The sequence below is a fragment of the Neofelis nebulosa genome, chromosome 14 (assembly GCF_028018385.1).
Source record: "Neofelis nebulosa isolate mNeoNeb1 chromosome 14, mNeoNeb1.pri, whole genome shotgun sequence".
NCBI classification, from domain to species: Eukaryota; Metazoa; Chordata; class Mammalia; order Carnivora; family Felidae; genus Neofelis; species Neofelis nebulosa.
In genome coordinates, this window is record NC_080795.1 from 49,954,269 (window position 1) to 49,979,418 (window position 25,150).

A 25,150-nucleotide genomic window follows, 5' to 3' on the forward strand; every position below is an offset into this window, starting at 1 on the left:
GTGTTGGAGAGAGGCTGCCAGAGCAGGATCAGAAAATAATAGGAAAGAAAGAAAGAAAGAAAGAAAGAAAGAAAGAAAGAAAGAAAGAAAGAAAGAAAGAAAGAAAGAAAGAAAGAAAAGGAGGGAAGGAAGAAAGGAAGGAAGGAAGGAAGGAAGGGAGGGAGAGAGGGAGGGAGGAAAGAAAGGAGGAAGGGAGACAGAGGGAGGGAGGGAGGGAGGGAGGGAGGGAGGGAGGAAGGAAGGAAGGAAAGAGGGAGAAAGGAAGGAACAGGAAGGGAAGGGAAGAGAAGGGAGGGAGGAAGGAAGAAGGAAGGAAAGAAATTGACAAGAATGGTGATAATAGATACTTGAAAAAAAAAGAAAGATCTGGGTATCAAAAGACTAAGAGAAAACTGAGGAAGCAATGAAATATTTTTTCAAAATGACCATATCTACAATACTATTCCAAGAATTAAGTGTGCAATAAAGTACATCAAAGACTATCAAATAATTTTCCTGAAAAATTATACACCCAAAAGCAACATTTGATTTATTTTTTTCATTCATTCTAAGTTCTAGAACATAATTGCATTTACAATACGAAGATTTGTTTTCTAGATAAGATCCTAATTAAATAGTTTATAAATTTTGACCACAAAATTACACTGTTTTAAGACGTGTCAAATTTCCTCACTAACAGGTCCCTCTGTATGCTACCCGTCTATTTGCCTCTTGCTCATATTTGATACTTCAAGGCTTTGCTGAATGTTTCCTAACATCTCAGAGAATAAATCTCGAAATAGACCAAGGCCTTCTTCAATCTGCAGGCTCAACTAAGTGTTCTGTGTTAAGAGGTCTTTTATCAGTCTTCCCTTGGCTAACCTGTCCTTGAGTCTTTTGTCACTTTGAAGCCTTTGACATTGACCTTGGACTCTTCAAAAGCTTATGAAGACAGAGCTGCTGATTTCATGCAGGAATACTTTCTCTGCCCACCGTCCCTTACCCACAGCACCCAGCTCAGGGGTGGGCCTGTTTCCTGGTCCCTGCTGCGACGTCTTCTTTTGTCTCTCTAGTTTTCAGTGTGACGACTTCTCCCTTGTAGGGTTCACGCTCCACAGGGGTAGGTGTGCAAGTCTGAAACAGAACAGTTCATTTTCCTCTTGTGGTTTACTGATTTCCTGAATTCAAAGCTAAGCGCAGCTCCCTTAATGAGCAAAACGAATCTTAGCGAGAGCAAAACGAATCTTGCTAATTGACCTCTCATGTGCCTCCCGCCCCTTGCCCTTTCACTGAAGTTCCTGGCAACCTCAAGTACCTGAGCTGTGCCCCACTCTTTGCTGGCACTAATCTGTGTCCAACAAAGACCCAGGAAGCACGCTCTGATTGTCCTTTCACTGAAACTTAAATTGGAGCCTCTACCCCATCCCCACACCTTTCTGGTTGTATTAACCACCTCATGGTCCTTCGGACATTCTACCTTTCCTTCTCATTTCAATCTTAGACATCTATATTCCTAGACCGCTTTGTGGTACCTCTCCTAAGACTCTGAGCATTTTCTTCTGAGTCTAGCAATCTGTGTATGTGTTTTCTCATTTTCTCACTTGCCCCTGTGTGTAACAGGCTGTCCACAGAATCTCACATCTCTAACTACACCTCTCGGGTGGCCCGCTGAGAGCAGAACCCGCCGGCTGGATTCAGCTTGAGTTAATTCAGTGCTTGCTCAGAGTTTAGAAATCTGGACTGGATAAACAAAGGCATTCACAAGAAATAAGTCACACTGTTTATAAACATGGACACAAATTCACTGGCAAGTCAAGAGGCAGCAAGCCACAGTGATTAAGGGCATGGGCTCTGAAACCAGACTGTTTGGGCATGTTCCTGAACACTGTATTCCTGCTGCCTCAGTTTAAGCTGGGAATAGTAACAGCACCAGCTTCTGGGTATGGTTGGGAGACGATTAAAAATAAGTAAATCATTTAGAATAATGCCTAGTGTAGAATAAGCTCTTAATAAATAAGTATGTGTGTACACATAAGTATGTAGATCCCCCCTCCAATAACATTTGCCTTGTTTTGACCACCAAAACCAATATACTGTGGTGATCAACAATGTGAGCTCTGCCAGACACCGGCCCTATGTTTGAGTTCTAGCTTTGCCATAAAGGCCAGATGAGCCTACTCACTCATCTAGAAAACGGAGGGAATGAAAGCCATCTCCCAGATACAAAGCGTTACCTTCCTTCATTTTATGGATATTTATTGAACACACACAGTCCCAGATATTTTGCCAGGCCAGAGGACAAAACAAAGAGCAACACAGAGACCGTCCCTACAGTTGTGACATTTGAAGTGTAGTGTCAGGGTACACACAGAGCACTTAGGGGGTGGGAGGGGGGGACCCCTGCCCTCCGCTCACCAGTCCCAGCCTCTGTCCGTTTTCTGTGTCTGGTTGGATGCTTTGCTGGACTTTCATCTTGACTATCTCTGTCCTTTACTTTGCCCTGGATCCTGTTGTCATCTTGAGGAACATCGACACCAAGAAATGAAGGACCAACTTCCTATTTCTGCCACCCAGCCCCTGGACCTTGTGTTACCTGGAGCTAAGCCACACCTGAAACTTACATCTACTTACTGTCCCACTCTATGACCTTTCAGGGAGGTCTTCATGTTTTTTCCTCTCCTGGTTTACTTTCCAAGTCAGACTGTATGATGTATCACTTAAACTTTGGCTGACCATATAATTGAATCCAAACACGACTGAGACTGTAAAGGGAACTAAACATAATTAACGGGCATCATCAGAACTGGCTAATAACAGGGTGCCTGGATGGCTCAGTCGGTTAAGCGACTTGGTTTTGGCTCAGGTCATGATCACACGGTTCGTGGGTTCAAGCCCTGCATCAGGCTCTGCACTGACAGCATGGAGTCTGCTTTGGATTCTCTCTCCCTCTCTCCCTGCCCCTCCCCCACTTGTATGTGTGCTCTTTGTTTCTCTCAAAAATAAATAAATAAACTTTGAAAAAAAGAACTAGCTAGGAAAACCAGGATTCATGTCCATATGTTGCCTAAAATCGGAAGGGTCTTTCCTTTCTCTCTTTTCTGTTAGCACTGGCACTCAGTAAAACCTGTGGCCAGGCTTTTCCACAGCTAAGATCCCCTGGAAAAAGTGACATAAGTGGGCAGATCTTGGTGTCACCTGCCTTCATGCTGCGTGCCCTTCATCAGCCCCACTCTGTCTCCCTCTTCACCCAACAGTTCCTTTGAAACTTCACTGCTTGTGGTTTTCAGCTATTACTTTTTTGTCTCTCCTGGACTCGTTCCTGGGAAGGGGTGGCTAAAAGCAGTGATTTAAGCAGAGCCATCACGCCCAGGCACAGTCCTCCTCATTCAGGGGTGGGCTTGCTTCACAACCTGATCAGTCCCTTGGAGGATCCTTCCCTGACCCCAGCTGCAGACCTGGTGGGGATCACGAGACTCAACAGATGACCAGGGTCCTTCCCAGATCCTCCCGCCAGGGCTAGACCTTGCCCATGCTGGCATTACCACCTCCTTGGCCTAAATATCTCTGATTTATCTTCTCTCACTCAAGTCCAGAGGATTGTCCGTCCAGGATGCTTTAGCCCTCCCTGACACATCCACCACCCTGTTTACCATGGTTTCCTGTAATTATCTGTTTACTCATCTATCCCTTCCAGCAGATTCGGGGCTGGGGTACTGCTCTGTTTTTCCATAACAAGTACTCAATACACAGTTGATCAATTTCTGCCCAGGGTATGATGGGAAGGAGATCCCCATCTGAGCTTTGTCTCCTCCTTGTGTGGGTCATCCTGGCCTGGGGTAACTCCGTTTCCCTCACACTCCTTTGCTGTGTTTCGCCATTTATCTGTTCTCTAGGCTTCCCTTCCTCTTTGGCCGACTGTCTCCTGTGGGCAGGCCTCGGCTCACCTGGTTGTCCACGAACCACCTTCTGGCTGCTCAGTCACTTCACTAGCAGTGCCACTAGGCCCCTCGTAGCCTTGCTGGTCACTCTGGTCACAGTGGCCACCGTGTATCTCTGACCTGACTGGCCAGGTCTAATCTGCACGTGGTCCTGCTCTGTATCTGCCTCTGAGGCTCTGGGTAGGCAGGGCACGATTTCCCGCCAGAACTGCCGTGGGGCATTAACCACCCCTGCCCACGCCGCCACCTCAGAGACAAACCGGCCCTTTCTGGGGAGGCTTTGCTGCTCCACACTTCACAGCCTTCCGCTTTGATAGATGATTTGACAGAAATCAAAGACAATTCAAGTTCTGGTCCCAAGCCTCCCAGTACTCTCACCTTGTAAAATCTTCTTATCCTTAGAGGTGGGTTACATAAACTCTTTAATGTTAGCCCCACATCTTGTTCATCTTTGTACTGCCTATTGCCCCTGGTATTGCACTCCGTCTATTTCAGAACCTCAGTAGATATTCACTGCGACAAAACAGAGAGTGATGGCACTCGTCCTGCAAAATCTCAAGCCGTCACTGTGTTATTCAGAAGTTCAGTTGCACATGTGTTTTCTCAGTAGACCCAACCTACAAGTCTTGTTACTTCTCTCTAGTGACAATAACAGATCTCCATCTGAAGTGTGAAGTGCCCTGCCCTGACATGGCCCCTAGCGTCTGGTGAGACCAATGTGTCATGCTCATGGGTTACCCTAAGTGGTGGGGTCCAAAATAAAGTGGGTTTCGTTCCCTAGGATCTCAGATGAGTACAGTGATTAACACGGACTCTGTCCTGAGTCTCCCAGCTAAACCCATACCTAATTCTTCGCGGACATTTATGGAAAAGCCGGACAAAGAAGCAGAGGGCTCTGGATTGAACAAAGAGGGCAGGTCTCTTCTCTGCTTGCCTTCTCTCCTCCATGTTCTCCTGGTTTTCTTCCTACCTCACCGGCCCCTTTCTCAGGCTCCTTTGCTGGCTCCTCTGCTCCTCAACCTCTGAAGGTTGGCAGTCCCAGAGCTCCATCTGAAGCCCCCTTTCTTCTTCTCGGTGGCCTCAGACTTATGGTTTTAAATCTACATATTGCGATTCCCAAATTTTAATTGCAGCCCTGATCTCTCCTAATCTCCAGACTCCTTTGTTCAAGTGGCTAATAGACCTCATCGCAGGAGGATGTAATAAGGGTCTCCAGCAAAATTGGAACTTAGGCACAAGGAACTGTAGGTGAAATGGAAATAGGATTTAAGGTCTTTGAGAACGAACACTGGTGTTATATTACGCCTGTATCCCCAGGGCCTAGGATAGTACCTGGTGCTCGAGAAATATTTGTTAAATGAAAGGTTTCTCAACTGTAGGACTTCTTAGAACTTTTGTATGATATTGGGCAATAGAATCAGTCTGAGAGCAGCATTATCTAAAATTATGTGACACCTTTCTCAAGGTGCACCTCAAGAGACTAGTGTCCTAAAGAGAGAGAGAGAGAAAGAGAGAGAGAGAGAGAAACTAGTGTGAGACTAGTGTCCTGAGAACGCACCTTCAGAAGGGTGAACTGGGTTGTGGCATCTGTTCCCCTCAGTACAGGTGGGTCAAAATCCAATGATTTCACCCACCACCAGATCTTTCCATCCTGATGATATCACAATCCAATAAAGTGGCTCGAGTGTAAAACTGTGTGAGAGGCTCTCTTAGGTAATATAGGGATCACAGATGGCACCTCGTCTGGCAGGGTGCTGGTGGCTTGCATTGGTAAAGTTCAAGGTTTACAGCATTTAACGATGACTGTCATTATGATGAGTTAATAGACAAAAAAGAGAACTATATCACAATGTGCAGCACTATGAATAAATATGAATCGCAATCATTATTATTATACCCGGGTAAATGCTTTTTGGTTAGCTGACCAGGGGAAACAGGAAGTTGTAAGTGGATAGAAAATGTAATTGTATTGTTTGCAGAGAGTTGTGTGCTGGGATGCTAGCTTTTCTGAGACTAGGAAGACCAACGGAGAAGAATCCTGGGCCCCAGAGGAAGTTCTGATATCATGCCAAACATGGAGACTAAGAAACTAAAATATCAATTGAGACAACAGAATTTCCAGATTCCAAACAGCAGGTACTGATCCAATACTTAGCAGTCCAAATGAGCAGCAAATGAAGTCCATGCCTGTCTGGTGAACACTCAGCACACATTGAACTGAGCCCTTCAGGGCTGTGAATCCCTAGGGCACGAAGAACCCCTAGGTTCATTAGAGATGACCTGTAACAGTGAAAACCTGCATTTTGAAAATCTTTTGCAATCCACCAATTATTTCCTTTTAACCTTCAACATATCTGCTGAGCTATTTCTCAAGGACAATGTGACAAAGCTGGGCCCTCTCATTTCAGGGATGGTTCCTCTGGTAATAAGTTTGCCAGCCTGAGGGTAAGTGAACGCCATGTACAGGAAGGCAGACTAGTGGGGTGACATTCTGAGGATGGGGGCAGGTGGCTTTGTGTGTGGGGGGGGAGTAAACTTCCTGATCAGTACACTGCAGCAATAGAGGCTAAGGGGATTGGCTTTGGAGGTAGAAAAATCTGGGTCTGGGTTCTAAGGCGGCCACTTAGTAGCTATGTGACCTTAAGCCTCTGATTCTGGGACACCTTGTGGCTCAGTCAGTTAAGGGTCAAACTCTTGATTTCGGTTTAGGTCATGATCTCATGGTTTTGTGAGTTCAAGCCCCATGTCGGCCTCTGCACTCATAGTGCGGAGCATGCTTGGAATTCTCTCCCTCTCTCTCTCTCTTTCTGCCCCTCCTCCGCTCATGTTGTCTCAGCCTCTCTCAAAATAAGTAAATAAACTTAAAAAAATGCCTCAGTTTCTTACTTTATAAAATTGGAATACCACTACTTGCCTCAGAAGGTTGTAAGGATTAAACTATGCCAGGCACATAATTGGTTATCAATAAATATTTACTGAATAAATGCTGAGTGGTTAAAGCGCAAAAAGAGAGTATTTAGGAAGTCCCCGTATACAGTGGTGCACTGGTCAATGTCAACAACCAGCGCTGCCTTCCCTTTTCTCAGCAGCCCCCCCAAAGCCCTGATTTATAGCACCTGCCTATTTCTGGGGTGTAAATGCTCCCACCACAGCAGATTTCAGGCTACTGAAGTGATGTCACTGAATGAGGAGCTGGGAAGAGGCACACACAAATGTCTCTCATGAACCAAAATGAGCCGACTCCAACGGAGGTATCACCTTTGATTATTATTAACAATCAATCTGAGGAAATGAGGATACGTGACAGTTACCGACATCCCTTAAATTATTTTCTCTGAGCTACCACATTGAGAAAGACGTTTGACAAACTGTTCCTTCAGAAGTGGAGAACACTCATTTCAAGGACCAGATCAGCCATCCATTCAATTTTATCTTATCTAAAAGGCAAATTATGCTTATTGTTGCAAAGCTTTAAAAGTTTCAAAGCTTTGGCACAACTCTGAAGCCATGCATTGCTCCGTGAAGCTATTCCTGTTTCTCTATAAAATGCAATGTGACCCCGATTTCCCAGAATAGATTGGGTTGCTTAATACTGAAAAAAGAGAAAAAGAGATGACTTAAAGCAACTCTGTACTTCCAAATTTGGGTGAAAATTACAAGTCTAAACACACAAAAAATTCTAGAAAAAGTAATTCATTTGAGTTTCACGAGCTATATTTTTGGGGGTAAGGAATTAACAGTATGTAAGTTGATTTTATTCTTTCCAGATGCTCTTGAACATCTAAGTTGTGTTACTCTTTTTTTTTTCTCCTTCCTTCATCCCCCAAGAGTCACTTAAGTGACTTTTTATAAAATACTGTAATATATATTTTATTATGTTATATTTATCAAATAGTTTGATGCCTCATCTTCTGATTTAAATTTTTTTCCCTTAAGGATCAGCTGCTTAAATGTTAAAATAAATAAAGAAACAATTCCCAAAAGCTGTCAAATTGGATAAAAATGTTGTTTCTTTCCTTTGAAATTCCTTACTGTATCTGATAACAGTGGTAGGTGCCTGGCATGATGCTGGTAACTTTTGTTAAGTAATAAACTCATGGACAAGAATCAAGCTCACAGATAATTCCACAATTTGGGATGAGTCAGGGGGCAATCTCCTGGGTAAGTTGATTTAAAATTTTTTCTAAGACCTCTAAAACTATAGTCTTTGCTCTTTCTATTTGCAGTTTTTTTTTATTTTTAAAATTTTTTTAATGTTTATTTTTTACAGAGAGAGACAGAGCATGAGTGGGGGAGGGGCAGAAACAGAGGGAAAAAGAGGATCTGAAGCGGGTTCCAAACTGTCAGCACAGAGCCCGATGCAGGGCCCAAACTCATGAACCGCAAGATCATGACCTGAGCCGAAGTGGGATGCTTAACCCACCGAGCCCTCCAGATGCCCCTGCAGTTTGTTTATGCATCAAATTCTTACTATGTACCAAGTCCTGGGCATGAGAATATACGATGGTGTCCTTAAGGAACCAACACTCCAGCCAAGTCAGCCAAGTTATGGAGCAGGCAAACGCTGATGTGTCTCTACCACAGAAGGGTAAGGGATGCATTTTCTTACTTTTCTGCTTGCCTTCAAACTCCTATCCTTACAAAAATAACCAGAATATTTTAAATGGAAACCAAAGCAAGAGCTCTAATAACCTAATGTCAATTTAAAACTAGAATGCCTAACAACTCTCTTTATTAACCTTAGTGTGATATTTTTCTTCTATGAAATTATCTTTGCTTCATGGAGAGAAAAAAATGTTTGAAATGTCTCCAGGCAGCCTTCAAACCTCATTTTATCCATTTTCTTTGATATTTTTCCCACACCACCATTTTCCAAAATAATGAGTTTCCCCACACTTTGAGTTTCACAATCACTTTCTTCTCTTTTCTTGATGTATGGAGGTCCCATGATGCAGCGGGAATCAGAAAGGCCATGTTACAAATCCTGGCTCTTATGTTTACTTACTGCTTATCACAGGGAAGTTATTTAATCTTGCTGAGACTCAGCTTTCTATTTTGTAAAATGAGGTTGATAATATCTACCATATGACTTGTTATGCAGGTTGAGTAAAATAATGACTGTAAACCATCTAGTACGGTGCCTGGCAGATAGTAAGTGCTCAGAATAGCACATGACAATAATGATAACAGCTATCACCTATTGTTACTGCAAAAACAATAATGCCCTTGAACGCCTTAAAAGTTGGTGATATCAGGGGTGCCTGGGTGGTTCAGTAGGTTCAGCACCCCACTCCAGCTCAGGTCATGAATCTCACAGTCCGTGGGTTCAAGCCCCGCATTGGGCTCTGTGCTGACAGCTCAGAGCCTGGAGCCTGCTTCAGATTCTGTGTCTCCCTTTCTCTCTGCCCTTCCCCCACTCACGCTCCATCTCTCTGTGTTTCAAAAATAAATAAACAATAAAAATTTTTAAAAAAAGGAAAAAAAAGTTGGTGATATCAGAAGAAAATATTAAGAAACTAAGATGACTCACAAACAAAGTGAACTCTTGAAAAGGGAAGTTGATAAGAATTTTGCCAACAAACCCTAAAATGACAATTTGGAAAGGAGAATTGATGACGCCAGTCATTTGGTGATCTCTGCTGCCTCAAACATTTTCTCTACAAGAAGACAACTTAGGTAACGTCAGCCATTTAAATACAGTCTATCAGGCGTTCCCGGTTAGTCTAGAGCCCCTGTTGGAGAGCATTGGCACTGATGCTGTCTTGAATCCAATTCACATGTGACCTAACCTATCACCCAGTTCTGCTGATTCTGCCTCCTTATGGTTCCCTAACCCAATCCCTTTCTGCTCATACCTTGGATTACTATTACAGCTTCGTGAATGCATTAGCCGCCAACAATGTCTCCAATTCAGATTAGTTTTTGAGAGACTATTGTTTTCCAAACCAAATGCTGAATCATTTGTCTCCCATTAACTCATTTAACTCAATGTTTATGATTTACAATATCGTTCATTGCTCACCTGTACAGTTTTTGGAGTCAGACAACCAGAGTTTATGTTCTGGCCCTGCCATATACGAGCTGTATGACCTGGATCAGTGTCTTAATTTCTAAAGCTTGTTTCCTAATCTTTAAAATGGGGGAAAATAATAGTTCCTTCCCTCACAGAATTTTACAGTGAAAGAACTCATGCCCTGACTTGCATTCAGTTAGCATCAGTAAATGTTAGTATTGCTATTATCTATCACACACGTGGTCAGAAACACAGGGGATTCTTACAGTCACTATCTACCTGGTACCTGTCAATGTCAACATTTACAAATTAACCCTAGCAAAATGAACTGTAATCTTAAACATTTTGACTAAAATACAGTATATAAAGAACTATGGCACCCTGAGAATTTAAAACATTCTAGAGTGCCTGTTTACTTAATCAAAGCTTTAGGAAGTGTTAAAAGAAAAACACCAAACAAAACAGGATGAATCCTGTATAAGGGACTCTGAGAATCCACAAGTAAAAAATTTCTCACAAGACATAAGAGGAAAAATCAAACAGACTACATGATCCAAATGGAATGCATTGAAAAACAGCCAGAGAACTTTGGAAAAATAGAAATTTATTTTAAAATGGAAAGAAGAGAGAGAAGCCTTAGAATTGATCCAAGGGTTTCAAACTCTACTGTCTCTAGGCCAGATGAGGAACACAGTGAGTGAAGCCTACTGAGTAAAAACCAGAAAGGCAGTCTTAGAAGATCTCGGGCATCCAGCCATGTCCTATTGTCCTCACGTGGGGTCGAGGGCACAGGTTGCCTCCCTGACACCCCAAGTTTAGCAATTTATATGGTTTTCATTTGAAATTTTCTGACATGTTAGTGTATTTAGTAAAATGAATTTTTAAAACAGTGTAAAGTAAACAAAGGTATAAAAACCCATGATACATTAAGAACAAATGTTTCTTTTATACATTTATTACAAACAAAGATTTAGGGAAACTTTGTCATAGATTTGGTCATCAAAAGAGGAAAACAAAGAGACAGAAATAACATTTGACCCATACTATGTGCCTTATATTTAAAACTCTTATTTCAGTCTTAGCAATTTGTTAAGGAGGAAATGTTGCCTTTCTCTAGATCAGACAACTGAGCAGAAGGATGAGAGATCTTGCTGTTGGCCACATAGCTAGGAAATGGAAGGGCAAGGTAGAATTCATATTTAGATCTACCTGCTCAAAACTCCACCACTGCTCTCATGGCCATTAAAATGAGCTTTCATACATTCAACTATAAGGAGTGTAATTTTTTGAAGCACCATTCATTGCTAAGCACCATTCATTGCTGAGCTCCAAACTCCACCTCCATTTTGCACACAGGCCACGCCTCCCATAGCTGCTCCCAGCCAATGACAGCATGCCATGTAGCTGGTTGACAGGAGACTTGGTTCAAGGGCTGCCCAAGGCCTTGCTCAACCTATCTTAGATTGAATGGTAGACTAGGATGCTTCCTTTCTTTTTTCTCGGTCCTTCACCAGAGTCAGACTTGAATTTCAGTCTGAAGGCTCTCCCAGCACTTTCTGACTCCTTCCAATCTTCTCACACAGGTGTTATCCCTAATAAAAACATGAGTATCTGCTTCCTAGAGGACGCCGACTAACGCAATTGCCAAAACTCCCCAGAGACCCTGAATCTGCCTGGGGAAAAGTGACTTGGTCCATGAGGAAACCCTTGGTAGATATACCTATCTTCAAGGGAAAATGCATACATCCAATAATGATTCTCTCTTAGAAAACTGGAATTTAGCTGGAACCTCTCCTCTCAATCCTGACTCCCAAGAAAGTGTTAAGGCGAGCATATGTGAAAACGCCAAAAACAACATCCAGAAACAGGTGACGGTTCAGCCCCCGGTAATAACCTATTTCTGCACAACTCACCTGGTCTCGCTGCTTGATCCGTTTGTAAATATACTCAGCAAATGGTTTGCGAGGAATAAACTTTCCATCTCCTGCTGTGACACTAAGAACTCCAGCTTCGTACACCACTTTGCCTCTGGAAATGGTCACAAGGGGCACCCCGTGGCAAACCATGCCCTCGAAGATATTGAAGTTAACAGCCTGATGATGAGTTCTTGCCGAAATAGTCCTGTTTGTAAAGACAAAGACCCTCCACATCATCACCAGCTCACCTGACAAATATAAAATATTCAAAGAATGACTTTAGAAGAAAATTTAGCAACTCTATTAAGCCATATTAAGCTTTATCATTTGAACAAGTGACTTCAAGAATAGAACATAGCATTAACATTTCATTACAAAGTAATTACATTTTCTGAGAGAAAGACCCAATAGATCACTCCTTATGGTGATTAATGAGGATGAAGTGGGTGAAAGGAAGATATTGTCTCTCACGGTTAGATTTTTAAATTAATTTTTACAACACGCATGAGTCTGATGAACACACTGATTCAGTACCCACCCAGCTTTACAGAAGTGTAACTTTTGGCAGGTGCATCTGAGGCTTCTTCATTCCCACTCCCCAAATCCCATCCCTGTCCCTCCTTTCCCAGACGGAATCAGAAATTGGTGGTTGTCAAATTGAACTTGGTCGTTATCAAGGAAAATTGTATGTGGAATTTCTTTCCCTTGTCTGAGGCAAAACTTGAAAAATTTGAGATGATAAAAATAACAAAGCATGTTAGAATATAATCACTTAGCAGGGTCTATGTCATCTATTTGTATATTCATCATTATTCTTAGTAGTTTATTAGTACGTTCAGTCTTATACAATATGATCGATGACTTCCAGGCTGGATCCTTGAAAGTTGAGTGACTTCTTCCCTAAATCTCATTTGGTGGAAAGGGGCGGGGGTGGGGGGAGTGATCTGGCAGCAGTGAATAACATGAGCATCATCTGAATTCTGTACAAGTCTCTATAAGCCCTCTCAAGATGGATTGAGAGAAGTTCTTTGCTAAAATCCCCAAGGCTGGGTCGAAGGAACAGTAGCCCAAGGCTCCCCCAACCCTAATCTGGAAGGATGGAGCTCAGAGATTCAGAGCTTTTGTGTGCTGCCACCCTAGAAATGAACGAGATGGTGCTGGCCTGGATATTGGGTTTCCAACCCTAACATGTCCAAACAGAATTCTTGATTTTCAATGTCTCCCACAACACTCCCACTCAAGTTTGCTTCTCCCTTCAGTTTCTCAACTCAGTAAATGATACTACCATCTGCCTTTCCTCCTCCCTCAAGATATCATTAAGCCTATTGGTTCTACCTCCCCAAAAATAAATAAAGAAATCCCAAACCTGCCCGCTTTGGTAGCTCTCCACTGTTCCCACCCAAGTCCCATGCCACCATCATCTCTCATCTGGACGACCCAACACCTCCTACAGCCCTCTTTGTTTCCCCTGTTACCTTCATACACTCCTCACCACTGTCCACAAAGAGGGGCCTTAAGAACCAACTGACTGATAGAAAAGTTGAAAAGATCACAATGAATAAGAGGTAGATACAAACACAGTAACAATAATTTCAAACACTAAGGAGGAGGGGGGCTACTGATCAAATAGTGATGTTTGATAGGAAATAGGAAAATGAATAAAATATTTAAAGGGTTACTAAGAATAGGATGAGTTATGATGAGTTATGAGTTGGTGATGAAAGATACAAACTCAAGATAAATCTAAGGAACAATATAAAGGAGCTTCAAACCTGCAGGTTAAAGTGTTTTTACGACCATCACAGTCTCTTTGTGATACTTCCATAGTCTGTCTGGGCTGTGGTTTCCTAAGTATCAGTTACACTGATGGCAGAAACTCTCCGGCTTGCTTTGTAAAATGTTACATAAAAATGTCTGGACGAATGCATTAGTAAGTCTACTAAATGGAGGAAGTAAAATGCATAAAAATTCATGCTGAAATGGTTCCTGAAATACAAGAATGGGAGGCAAAAAAGGGGAAGCCCTAAATCATAAAAGTCTATTTTCCCGATGGGAAATTAAAAATTACTGACGCTCTTAGGGAAATAATCTAAGAGAAGAAATAAGCTCTATACACAAAGACTGTCATTGCAGTACTGCCTAAACTATTCAAAATCTGAAGCATAACAATTTTCTAATGACTATCTGGTGGAATATTGGGCATCTATGAAAGCCTACAATTAAGAATATGATAGGGAAGCAAATAAAATGATAATTACATAATAATAAATGGAAAAAAGTTATACAAAGCATGTATATTATATCTACAAGGAAAATACATATGCAGGTAGACAAATACAAAAGGAAATACACAAAGTAAAGTGTTTTTGTGGGCTGGGAATAAATGAATATGCAAAAAAAAAAGAAACAAATATGAAAGCAAAAGGTCTGTGACAGCAAAATGTCAAATCAGATTTCTCTGCCTCAGACAAATAAAGATCATGACCTTGACTTTCTCAAGGGTTATAAGAGAAAGAAGACAATTAGGCAGCATCTAAGTGATTCTTTATAATAAGGCATTATGTAAATGAGGTGCAATTAACACAAAATGTAAATTCTAGGCAGTATCACCAGCAGCAAAAAGAATGTGCTTCCACTTTTACATCGGAAGGTGTCTGACAGGGTGTCATTCCTCGCCCAACTCTTGCCTTCCAGCCAGAGCTGCAATTCTCCAGTCTTTTAGGAACCTTCACACTTATGGATCTTGATGCATGCAGTTCTCGTCACTCTGATTACCCTCCTCCCTGTTCACATCTGTTCCCCTCCCTTCCCTAAGACTCCACTCAAGAATCCCGGTGCCATGTCGATTACATTTCAATAAAGCAGGTGGTGGAGGGTGGCGGTGGGAAGAGAATCCTGACCCCGATGACCCCCAGCAAAACCGAGTATCTTCCTCTGTGGCTTAGCCCTATCTGAATGCTAAATGATCCAATGATCTCTTGACAAGACCCTCTCTTCCTACTTAGTGCACACTTTAAGACTGAGTCCATGTCGTTTCATCCCCAGCACACAGTAGGTGCTTAATAAATATGTATGAAATGACCAAAAAGAATCGCCACGATTTTCCTCCTGTGTGTTTTATTTCCTGCCTCCATCAACCTCTAGGACGTGACTGTGTTTTGGAAATAGACCACCACATTACATGAGATAGAAACATCTAATCCCAGAGTTTCATTGTTTACTTAACATTTCTGGTGAGCTGTACCAGTTCATTAGCAACACATAAATAAATGCATAAGGTAAATTGTTATAATTATCATTGTTAATTGCATCTTATCAAGTCATATGAAACGCTTGCTCATCCATACCTAGCAATATTTAGCGATGCCAATATTACCGACAGTTATAAATTCACAGGTAACTATTGTCACCCCACATCCTTGTTGATAATGCTGGATTAGAGCTGTGTGAGAGCTTGCCCAAGGGTCACTCAGTTTGATAATGAATGAACCTCTAACAGGACAGAATAACTCTCACTTAAGAATACTGGTATATTTGTAATGCTGCCATAAGAAGGTTAAAAAAAATTGCGGTGCATTTCAATATTTCATTGTTTTAAAGAAAAATAGAATTCAATATCATCACAAGATTTATAAAATTATTACAAAATGTATCTAAAATCTATTCACCACCAGTGCAGTATGGGAGATGTGGTCCATTAATGGAATGAACACAAGTTCCAAGTCACACAATTGCCTTTGGGAGGATACCTGTTGTTCCTTTGAACATGCTCCCTTAAAGGCAGAGACCCTCTGTTAAGGCAAAAGCCAAGAACATGCCTTCCCAGCCTCCTTTGCAGCTGGGGCCCAGTTATGAGATCTTGCCTCCTCCAAAATAGTGCCCCAGCACCAGACTTTGCATGCGAGCTGGTGACTCAGGATGCAGGTGTCACAGGAACTCATGTTGGTGAGGGTGGAGACAGATAAATCCTGCTTTTAGGGCCAGCTGTGACAGAAGTTTAGCAGCAGAGTCCAACCTTGTTTCATTGGAGCCATCCATGGGAACTGTGCCCAGGGGCAGGACCGTGGCTCTCTCTTGCCCTGTGGTAGGCCTAGAGCATTGGTCCTGGTTGTATAGCCTCTTAGCCTGGTCCTCTGGTCCTTCTGGAGATTCTCTGAGCCACTCAGTGTCCCTTAATACGTTTCCCTTTTGTTTAACTATCTAGAGTAGATTTCTCCTGGTTGCAGTAAGAACTTTGCCAGATACATCTTTTTCTTTCAATATTTGCAGTGTATTTCTGGGACTTTTAGAAAAATCGTTTGTGGTAATCTCAAAAGTATAAAACTGAGGCCTTTCTTGAGCATGAAGCCTGAGCCCAACTGCCCTTCAGGTCTTGTCTCTGTAACAGATCCTGAGCAGAGGTGAGCATTAAGCACTGTCTCTTCAAGTCTAACTCAGGCCACTGCCCTGCAAGACACAGGAGCAGACCCGTTCGTCCTAGAACTTTATGGAAAAATAATGAAATATTCCCTAGGTTTTCATAAGTTGCTCAAAGGGGCTCCCTCAGATGCAGCCCAAGCCCAGGTGTGAAAGACAAAGTCAGACTCATTTATCCTCCCTTACAAAGCTGGCGGATCTCATGTCACCTGGTGGGCTGGCAGTGCGTGGAACACTGAGAGACCATTTTGGAAGAAAGCAAGAATGCAGGTACCCAGAATCTGGCTAAAAGAGAGATTGAGTCAATGGACTCATTCATCATCGTTGTAAGGTTCAGCAACACTGTGAGATAAATTGGAGCAGGTGTCATGGAAGTTGGAGGTGCATTTGGCTCTTAAGTGGGCCACACAAATAATCCCGTCCTGAGAAATGCAGGGTAGCAAGCACTGTAATTTTGTCCCTTGGCTTTCATTCTCCCTTCCTCTGGTGTCAGCACCCCCATTTTTCTTTAAGCCATCTCTCTCCCTCATTAGAGATAATCTGGTAAGACAGTTAGATATGGTGCCCTGTTCTTACCTAACCAAGGGATGGGCAATTGCCTTTTGTTTCCTAGTAACCTGAATCATTGGCAGAGTGACCAAAAAAATTAAAAGTGATTGGTGGGCACAATCCTCATTGCAAACCAATTCATGCTACAGGCTGTCCATGGCTGCCCCGGGCTCCACCATTCCAGAGCCGGCAGCATTGACTGTTCTTTTGGTCTGTAAGCTCCTCATAGCCTTCCCACAGAGTGTGCCTTTGCCTAAGTGACAGCAAGTTGGTCACTATGATTTGCAGCCAAATATCCCGACTGATAAAGACTTTGTCCCTTGGAGAGTAATTCCCTTAACAAAGAGCCCATGGATATCTCTGAGGCAAAGTTCAAAAATTCTGTGATTCAGAAGGAACCTAGAAGCTACGTTCAACCAAATGTGTCTGCAGAACAGATGCAGATGTGGGACAATGCTCTGATTCCATTTGTAAGCAAAACCAAAGAGCTGCAAGATTTATCATCAAATATTTTTTCAAATTTAACAATATGCCAGGTAGCTCAGGAGACTAGCGTTTGTGAGAAATCTCTTCTCTGTAATTACTGATTGGATGGCTAGGCTGTTGGCCCGTCTGGGTGGTGACAGGAAGGGTAGGAATGATTAAAACTTTCCCAGCTGGTAAGGGAGGATGGGGTTCCTGGGCCTTTGCCTCTTCATTAGCAGACTCACAGGAAGGGTGTTCTCAGTGGTCACTCTGCCCCGAGGGAAAAGCTGCTCTTTGTCAAGTTCGCTTTGAGCCTGTATCAAAGGGCACGTCTCTCTGCAGAGGGGTGTCAAGGTTGTCTTACTGAGTCCCAATTATACACATCTCCAAGGCTCAAGCGGACAGGGAAGCAGAAGCCCTGAAGATAACATTAAGCTATTTTCCAACTTAGTCAATAACTTTGATACCACTCACATCACAGCTGCGGAAAAACATTCTGTCCCTTTGCAAATAGCTTTCTATCAAAGAGCCGCGTGCGGTTATAGATGAGAAAATCACTGAAGCAAAGCCTGCAGGAGACTGCAGCCCCGTCGATGTGCATTCAGAGAGAACACTGGAGAGGAAGAGAATTTCTGAGAGCAACGTGGGTCTTCTTGGCCCCAGAGAAATGACTTGTTTATTTTGTTACATTTTCTCCAACTCAGCCATTCTGTCTGTGGCACGAGTGCATTCTTATCAGGTCACCATGAGAGCCCAAAAAAGTTTTTAAAAGTCTCATCAGGTCGCTTGGCAGCTTCTTTAAAAATACACCTCATCTCTTTACATTGGGTTATATGACACCTCATGTATCACATGAAAGAATAATCATCGTTAGATCTCAACATTGTGAAGTAAGTGCTATTATTACTCCCGTGCAATTAAGTGAGGAAGATGAGATGCAAAAAGGTTTATATAATTCACCCCACACTGCACAGTTCATGTAGGTCAGGTGAGATAAAACGTTGAGGTCTTAGCCTCTAGACAATATTGCCCTTGAAAGCTTTATGGGAAGCCACCTAGACAGCAGGCAATCAACGAAAGCATTTTTTCATCAACCAGAAAACAAATGAGAAGCAACTTGTTCCATACATCCTGATGATTCTTAGTTTGTTTTCCATTTAGCATCAAGGGATTCAGTATGCTATTAAAAAAGTTCTTAAACCAAAATTGGCCGGTCATTCTCAATGTGATCATGATAGAAGATATTTTTTTGACATGTGTTCCAACTGTCTGTTTCAAACTACCTCTTCTGTCAATTTCTTGGACCTGACAAGTTATATAAATGGGGGGCAAAGCAGCCACATCTCTGGAAATGCTAAACGGTGCTACTTCAAGTACATTGTCATTATTAAGCAAAATTGCTGCTCACTGCACCCATCAATCTTCCACCCTCTATTCAGACTTTTCCACCTGCCTCCCACAGAAGAGAAAATGGGAATTGCTTCAGCCACGTTATTAAATCTAAATTGGACAATAACTTGGAACTGTATTGGTGCTCAATGGATGACAAGACATTTAATGCAAGTTCACAAAAACTCCCCAACATTGACTTAAAGAAATAAACCCACAAGGTAGCCCTGCTATTTTGTCTTTGAAGTTATATCGTATAGGTCACAAATGGTGGTGTGGATCGTGGTTAGAGAGACTGAATTTGAACACTGGAAAGTTGACCTTGGAAGTAGGTATCACATCTTTCACCTCCTGTGTCTCACACAGCACTGAGCAAATAGAAGGCATTTTATATACACATTTGTTTATCTGAAAATAACTTATTAGTAAATTTCTATATTATTACTTAACATAAATATTTCATGTCCTATACACTAGTTTTCAGAAGGTGGGCAACTGAAAATAATTTAGTGTCTTAAAGGAACAGGAACTGAATGTGAATCAGCAAAAGCTAGCATGATTCTAGGAAGTATGTTCCATGAATATTAAACAGATACATGCTTATAGGTGAGATATGATTATTAGCTTTTGCAAGCAAGGCTGTTGCCCTAACATATTGGTCAGAGTTAAAAATAACTTTCTGAGGTGGTGTGCGGACTTGGGCTTGTAATTACATTGTCCCCATGCTGGGAAGTTGCCTTGCCCTTGCCTGATGACATTGTTTGACAGACTATCTATGGGCACAACCTGGGCAGAAACAAGATGTTGGTTTTCTACGCAGGAATATACTGGCTACAATTCACACAATATCCTTCTTGAAAAGTCAGAGTAGGCCCAGTGCTTATGATGTTCAGCTATAATGCTATATTTTAGGGAGAGAAAGGAATGCCTGGAATATAGAGAAAAGACAGCTGAGTTCTCCAAAGGGATGGAAAAGAGAAGGCTGGGTAAGCGAAATGTCTGGGGGACTTTTAAACTTACTCTTTTTTTTTTTTTTTGAAAGGAAGATGACCTATTTTCCCTCCATCCCTATCGAGGGGAATAAAAAGAGGTAGGAAGCATAAACACGGGAAGATGAAATATAGTTTGACACTGGAAAATCACTGCTTGACAACGGAGAGTGAGGTGTGTTCGGGAAGAAGGGAGGCAAAAGCCGTGGCTAGGTGAGAACACCGTGAAGGCAGGCTGCCACAGACCTGGGTGATACCCCGGCAAGAGTCAGAGAGAATTTCCAGCTCTGCAATCTGAAGAAGGGCAGCCTGGCCTCCAGGATTTCTGGGAAGGTGATGAGGCAAGCATAATGTTGCATGATTCTATTCCTGAGTCATTTCAATTAGGGGCTCTCAGAAATGCCAAACTTGTCAAACACATGACCTCACAATAACCATAACAGATACTGATGGACTTTTTACTCTGTGATAGACGTAGAAAGCATCATTTCATTTAATCCTCACAGTAAGGCTATGATATTGACATATTTATTATTATCCCTGTTTTATGGGTAAGAAAAACTGAGTGTGGAAGAGGTTACATTGCCTACGACCCAGCTAGCGTATGGCCAAGGCAGATCTGGAACTTAGGTCTGTGGAGTAAAAAGGCTTCCCATTAATGATGGAAAGCAGCTCGTTTTAACCACAGTGCAGGGTCTACAAGTTCTTTTGGAAGTGGCCTGAGACAATCAGTCAATAACTATGCAGAGAGCATGGTACCCGCACTATGCTTATCTATTTCTGCTGCGGCCAGCAAGTTTTACTTAACCTTGACTGCTTTTGAATTGATGGAGCTACTTAGGATCCAACTGTCTAAATGGAATTTCTTTAGAATGTTCTAGACTTGAATGTCATTCAGTTGTCAATAACAAAGTCATCTTTTCCATCATTTCTTGATTCACTGTGTAAGACTGTGCTGTGGAAAAATACGGACCAAGAGTCAATGAGTTACCAAAGTCTTCCTCAGTTGTCATTGTGTGAACTGGAGGTCTAGAATGTCCATCAGAGGATATCAGTGTTCAGTGAGAGGAGTCTTAATCTCCAAAAGTCTGAATCAGGGGTTGGAAAATTATAACTTGCAGGTCAAATCAGGCCCACGGTCTGTTTTTGTAAATAAAGTTTTATTGGAACACAGCCATGTTCACTCATTTGTGTATTATCTGTGGCTGCTTTTGTACTACAATGGCAGAATTGAATAGCGGAAACAGAGACCCTCTGGCCCATGAAGCCTAAAACATTTGCTCTGTGACCCTTTATAAAAGGAGTTTGCCGACCCCTCCTCTAAATGCCTCCAGTGACAACAACAACAACAACAACAAACAAAACATCAGGCCCTTGAGAGATTTGCAAGACCTAAAACCTTGGCAAGGGAGAGAGCTACAAAAAAAAAAAAAAAAAAAAGATGAGAGGCGAAGAGAGAGAGAAAGAGAGAGGGAGAGAGAAAAGAAGGGGCAAAAAATAAAAACAAAGAAATAATTAAGAGAGTGTAAAGGAAGACAAGAAACATGACCCAAGAGTTGTGGGGCAGAGCGACGCCAGTGACCATCCCAGCAAGTTCCAGATTTCATCACTGCCCATTAAGCATCTGCTGTATTCCAGGTACTTCCATGCGCGCTGCCTCACTTAATCTCTCAACGACCCATGTTATTATCCTTGTTGACCAGATGAGGAAATGGAGACTGAGAGGTGAGGAACTTGCCTGAGAAGCGGCGAGGCCAGAAATAAAACACAAGCAGGCTGATCCCCCGCTCCTCTCTCTCTCCCACACCCCAGGCCATCAGTGACCACTCCCCTGATCAGAGGAGGAAAGCACTACGTTTCTTCACTCATTAAAATGTATCAGAACACTTGGAATTTTAACAGACATCATCTGCCTTCCATCTGGGCCAGAACATGGAGGCAGCTAATCAGTCATCTAGTTCAGCCATGGTGCACGCCAGCAGTCCAACGACCCTTTGAGAATAGAGGACTTTGGAAGTGCTGCCAGAGTGAGAAGCACAGCCCCGGAGTCCCAATTGGCAATGAGGTTGTATAGTTCAAACGTGGCCCGACCCAAAAGGCACCTGTTTTCTAGGAAGCACTGTCGGGTCACAGAGGCAGGCTCCAGGGCTAATGTCATCACTACAATGTCATCTCTGTCCCCTGGAGCAGGCGAGAGGCTCAGAATGCAAGGCGGTGATGATGCTGGGAAGCTGGGGCGAGTCGGCCAGTGAAACGGACTCAGCAGCAACACCCAGCACGCCTAAGGGCAAACTCAGCCAGTAAGGAGGCAGGGACCACTGGCACCCCAGGAGGGCCTGACCAGCTCTCTGCCGCTGCAGGCACACCCAAACCCTCTGACTGGAGCACACCGGGGTAAGAACTGCTAACATTCCCAGGATGCCTGTTTGTCGGATGAGGAAACCGAAGTAAACCAAGGAGGAAATTGAAGCAAACCGAGGTCAGGCAACTCGGCCCAGGTTACACTGCCATTCTGTGGAGAAGCCACATTTTGAAGCCAGGAGGTCTGACTCCAGAGGCCAAGACTCACCTCTAGGCTGCAGTGCCCCTTCCCTTCCCTGCCCTCTCAGGAGGCTGGAGCTTTGCAGTGCTTAAGAGATTGGACTTGAGTCAACCAGGCCTGCTCTGAATCCCAGCTCTGCCCTTTCCAGCTGTACGATTTGGGGCAAATAACTAACCTTTTTAAACCTCAGTGTCTTCACCTTGAAACAGATACCCACACTGACAATGGCATCTAGGCCTCACAGGACGGGGATGGAACTGAAGCAGAAACCACCTTGCGGCTCTGGTTATCTGCAGGCTCCTCTCCCAGCGTGAGGTGCCACCATAGCTGCGCCCACTTGGATCTTCTTTCAGCAGCTCTGACTCCTGTGTGTCCAGTCCTATGGCCAAAGGCAGACCTGCACACCACACTGCCAAGGGCGGAGGTCACGAGAACAGGATGGTTTCACTCCATCCTCCCCGCGGGGCCCAGCTCCTACTATGGCTCCATCCTGTCATTGCTTTGCCTGCTTTACCCCATCTGGCCCTCACAAATGGCCTGCCCTCTGGACTTCAGGCTCCAGCATCAGACACAAAGACAGCAGCCTTGAGACACTGTCCAACCAGCTCCTACAATTGTGGAAGGTGAAATTATATATACATACACGTATTGTACGTGCATGTGGTGAATGTCCATATCTATCTGTATATGTATGTGTGCATATGTATATATACACACACATACACATCCTTATATACATATGCCTATATGTGCATTGGTGTGTTTGTACAAGTATCTATGTCTATATCTATCTCCAGGTGGTCCTACTTCTCTGTTTGAGCCCTGACTGATGTATCTTGGGTGGGTTACTTCCGGGATAGTTTCTTGCCAGGATCTCTTTTCCTTTTTGCTATCTGAAAGCATTCACCTTTGACATTTTCATCGGGTCTTCTTACATCTACTGATAGCGCCTCAGTGGCTAGGAGTCATGGCCAAGTCATCTATGGTGAGTGTGGTGATGATAAATAATGCAGCTTCTATTTACTTACACGTAAATGACGCTTACACGTCAAACCATACGCTAGCATCTTTTCATAGATTATTTCACTTAATCCTCCTTACAGCCCTGTAGAAGCCAGCTGTTTTTAATACCTGGTTTATAAATGAAGAAATTGAGGCCCAGGAAAGCTGAGTAGCTCACATAATATCATAAGTAAGAGTCAAATACTATATATTGCCTCTCACTTAACCACTATATATTGCCTCTCACTGTAAGAGATCCATCCAGGACCCAGGCCTTGAATGAAACCCACATTTATATGAAATTTTACACCATCTTCTTCCAGAAATACTAAAGCACTTTGAAAGGAAAACACAATGTGAAGTAGGATAATTAGGGTTAAAAACAGAACGGAAAAACTGTATGAAAGAATATGGTACCAGACTCTTGGGTGGGTAGTTGAATATATGTCTATACATGAGATTATACTCAGCAGCATAAATTTCTATGCAAAATGCTTCCCCCAAAATAGTCACCCAAAGAATGAATCAATTTTAAGGAATACAGTCATGTTTTCTTTTAGACTTTGTGTACAATTAATTCCCATAGGTGCCAGAAAACAACAAATGAATCACGTGAGGACTCAGAGGTTCCATGTATTTAGGAACTAAAAATGCTCTCATATGAAAAACAAAACAACAGCCGGGGTCTTTTGTCATATTGCTGAAAGCCATACTTGGGTCATTAAGCTCTTCTTGTCTCTGGTTTATCACTTAAGTAAATGAGGTAAGAATTGCTAATTAGGCTTACAATGCTACCATACCTAAAGTTAGGTTCTAAGAAATGAGTTTCATAAGCCCAGAACTGTGAGGCCACTATTTCAAAGTTCTGACCTACCAACGTATCTACAGTTCTATTCACTCTGGTTTGAGGCAAAAAAGAAAAGGAAATGAAGAAGTCATCGTGGTGGAACAATGTAGAAAATCCCTTTCCGTCTTTGTGTTTCTCTTATATTCACCCGTTTAACATAAATTTATTTATTACCTGCATACTAATTGATTCCCAACATGTATCTACTGATTACCAATTTATTGATTGATTCCATGTCATGTACTGTTCTAGGCCATGGGGATGCAGCAGGGAAGAAAACAGACAAATCCTCACCTGAATGGTGCTCACACTCCTTGTCATGCCTATTTCTGAATGTGCAAGGACCTGCTTGTTATAAATGTGATTCTAACATACGAACAAGGTCAACTTTTTAATAACAATAATACACACACACACACACACACACACACACAATGCTTTACAGTTTCCATGAAACACTTCCCCATAGACACAGCATTTATTCCTCAAAAGAACTTTGGGGAGTTTGCAAGAAATATGACAGACCATTTAAATAAAGAGACAAATAATATAACTTTACCAAAAGAAAAATGAACAAAGGGCATGAACAGACATTTCTCTATAAGAAAAAAAAAAGCAATGACTAATACACATGAAAAAGCATTCAACTTTCCTAGTGCTCAAAAATATGCAATTTGTAGCTGAAAGGTAATAATTTTTACTTGCAAAAATAACAAGAAGAAAAGGGAAAAAAAGATTGTATCCGGAGCTGGTGAGGAACTATGAGGTGGTAACCACATATGCAGAAAGCCCTTAAAAGCACATACACTCTGATACAATAACTCTGCTTTCAGTAATCTGGCCCATAGAAATAATCCCAAATCTAGATTTAAAGTAGCAGAAAAATGAAAGTGAAAACTGTCAAAGTTATTCAAGTGTATGAAACCTGGATAAAGGGCCTAACACAAAGTCATTAGAGAGAGAGACTTTCCTGGAGAAGTCAGACATTCAAAAATACTGAACAGCTCTGTGCCATGTGACATCTAAGGGGTTCCCACTGAAATTGCAGTTACAATTGTGCCTCGTTGACATGCCAGTTACAAATTCAATGTGCAGAGGAGGATAT

At 42.5% G+C, this 25,150-nt stretch overlaps 1 protein-coding gene across 2 annotated transcripts in view; it reads right to left on the bottom strand.

Annotated features, from left to right (window-relative positions):
* The window catches only part of DPYS (dihydropyrimidinase), an 80,910-nt gene that overhangs the window by 1,001 nt on the left and 54,759 nt on the right, over positions 1-25,150 (bottom strand). The window contains exons 8-9 of one of the 2 annotated variants that reach the window (XM_058698811.1): positions 11,844-12,051; positions 983-1,113 (exon numbers count right to left, since the gene is read on the bottom strand). In XM_058698811.1, coding sequence (XP_058554794.1) covers positions 997-1,113; positions 11,844-12,051 — 325 coding nt within the window. In that variant the 3' untranslated portion in view covers positions 983-996. The remainder of the gene's footprint in view (positions 1-982; positions 1,114-11,843; positions 12,052-25,150) is intronic. The other variant, XM_058698810.1, reaches the window with a different exon arrangement.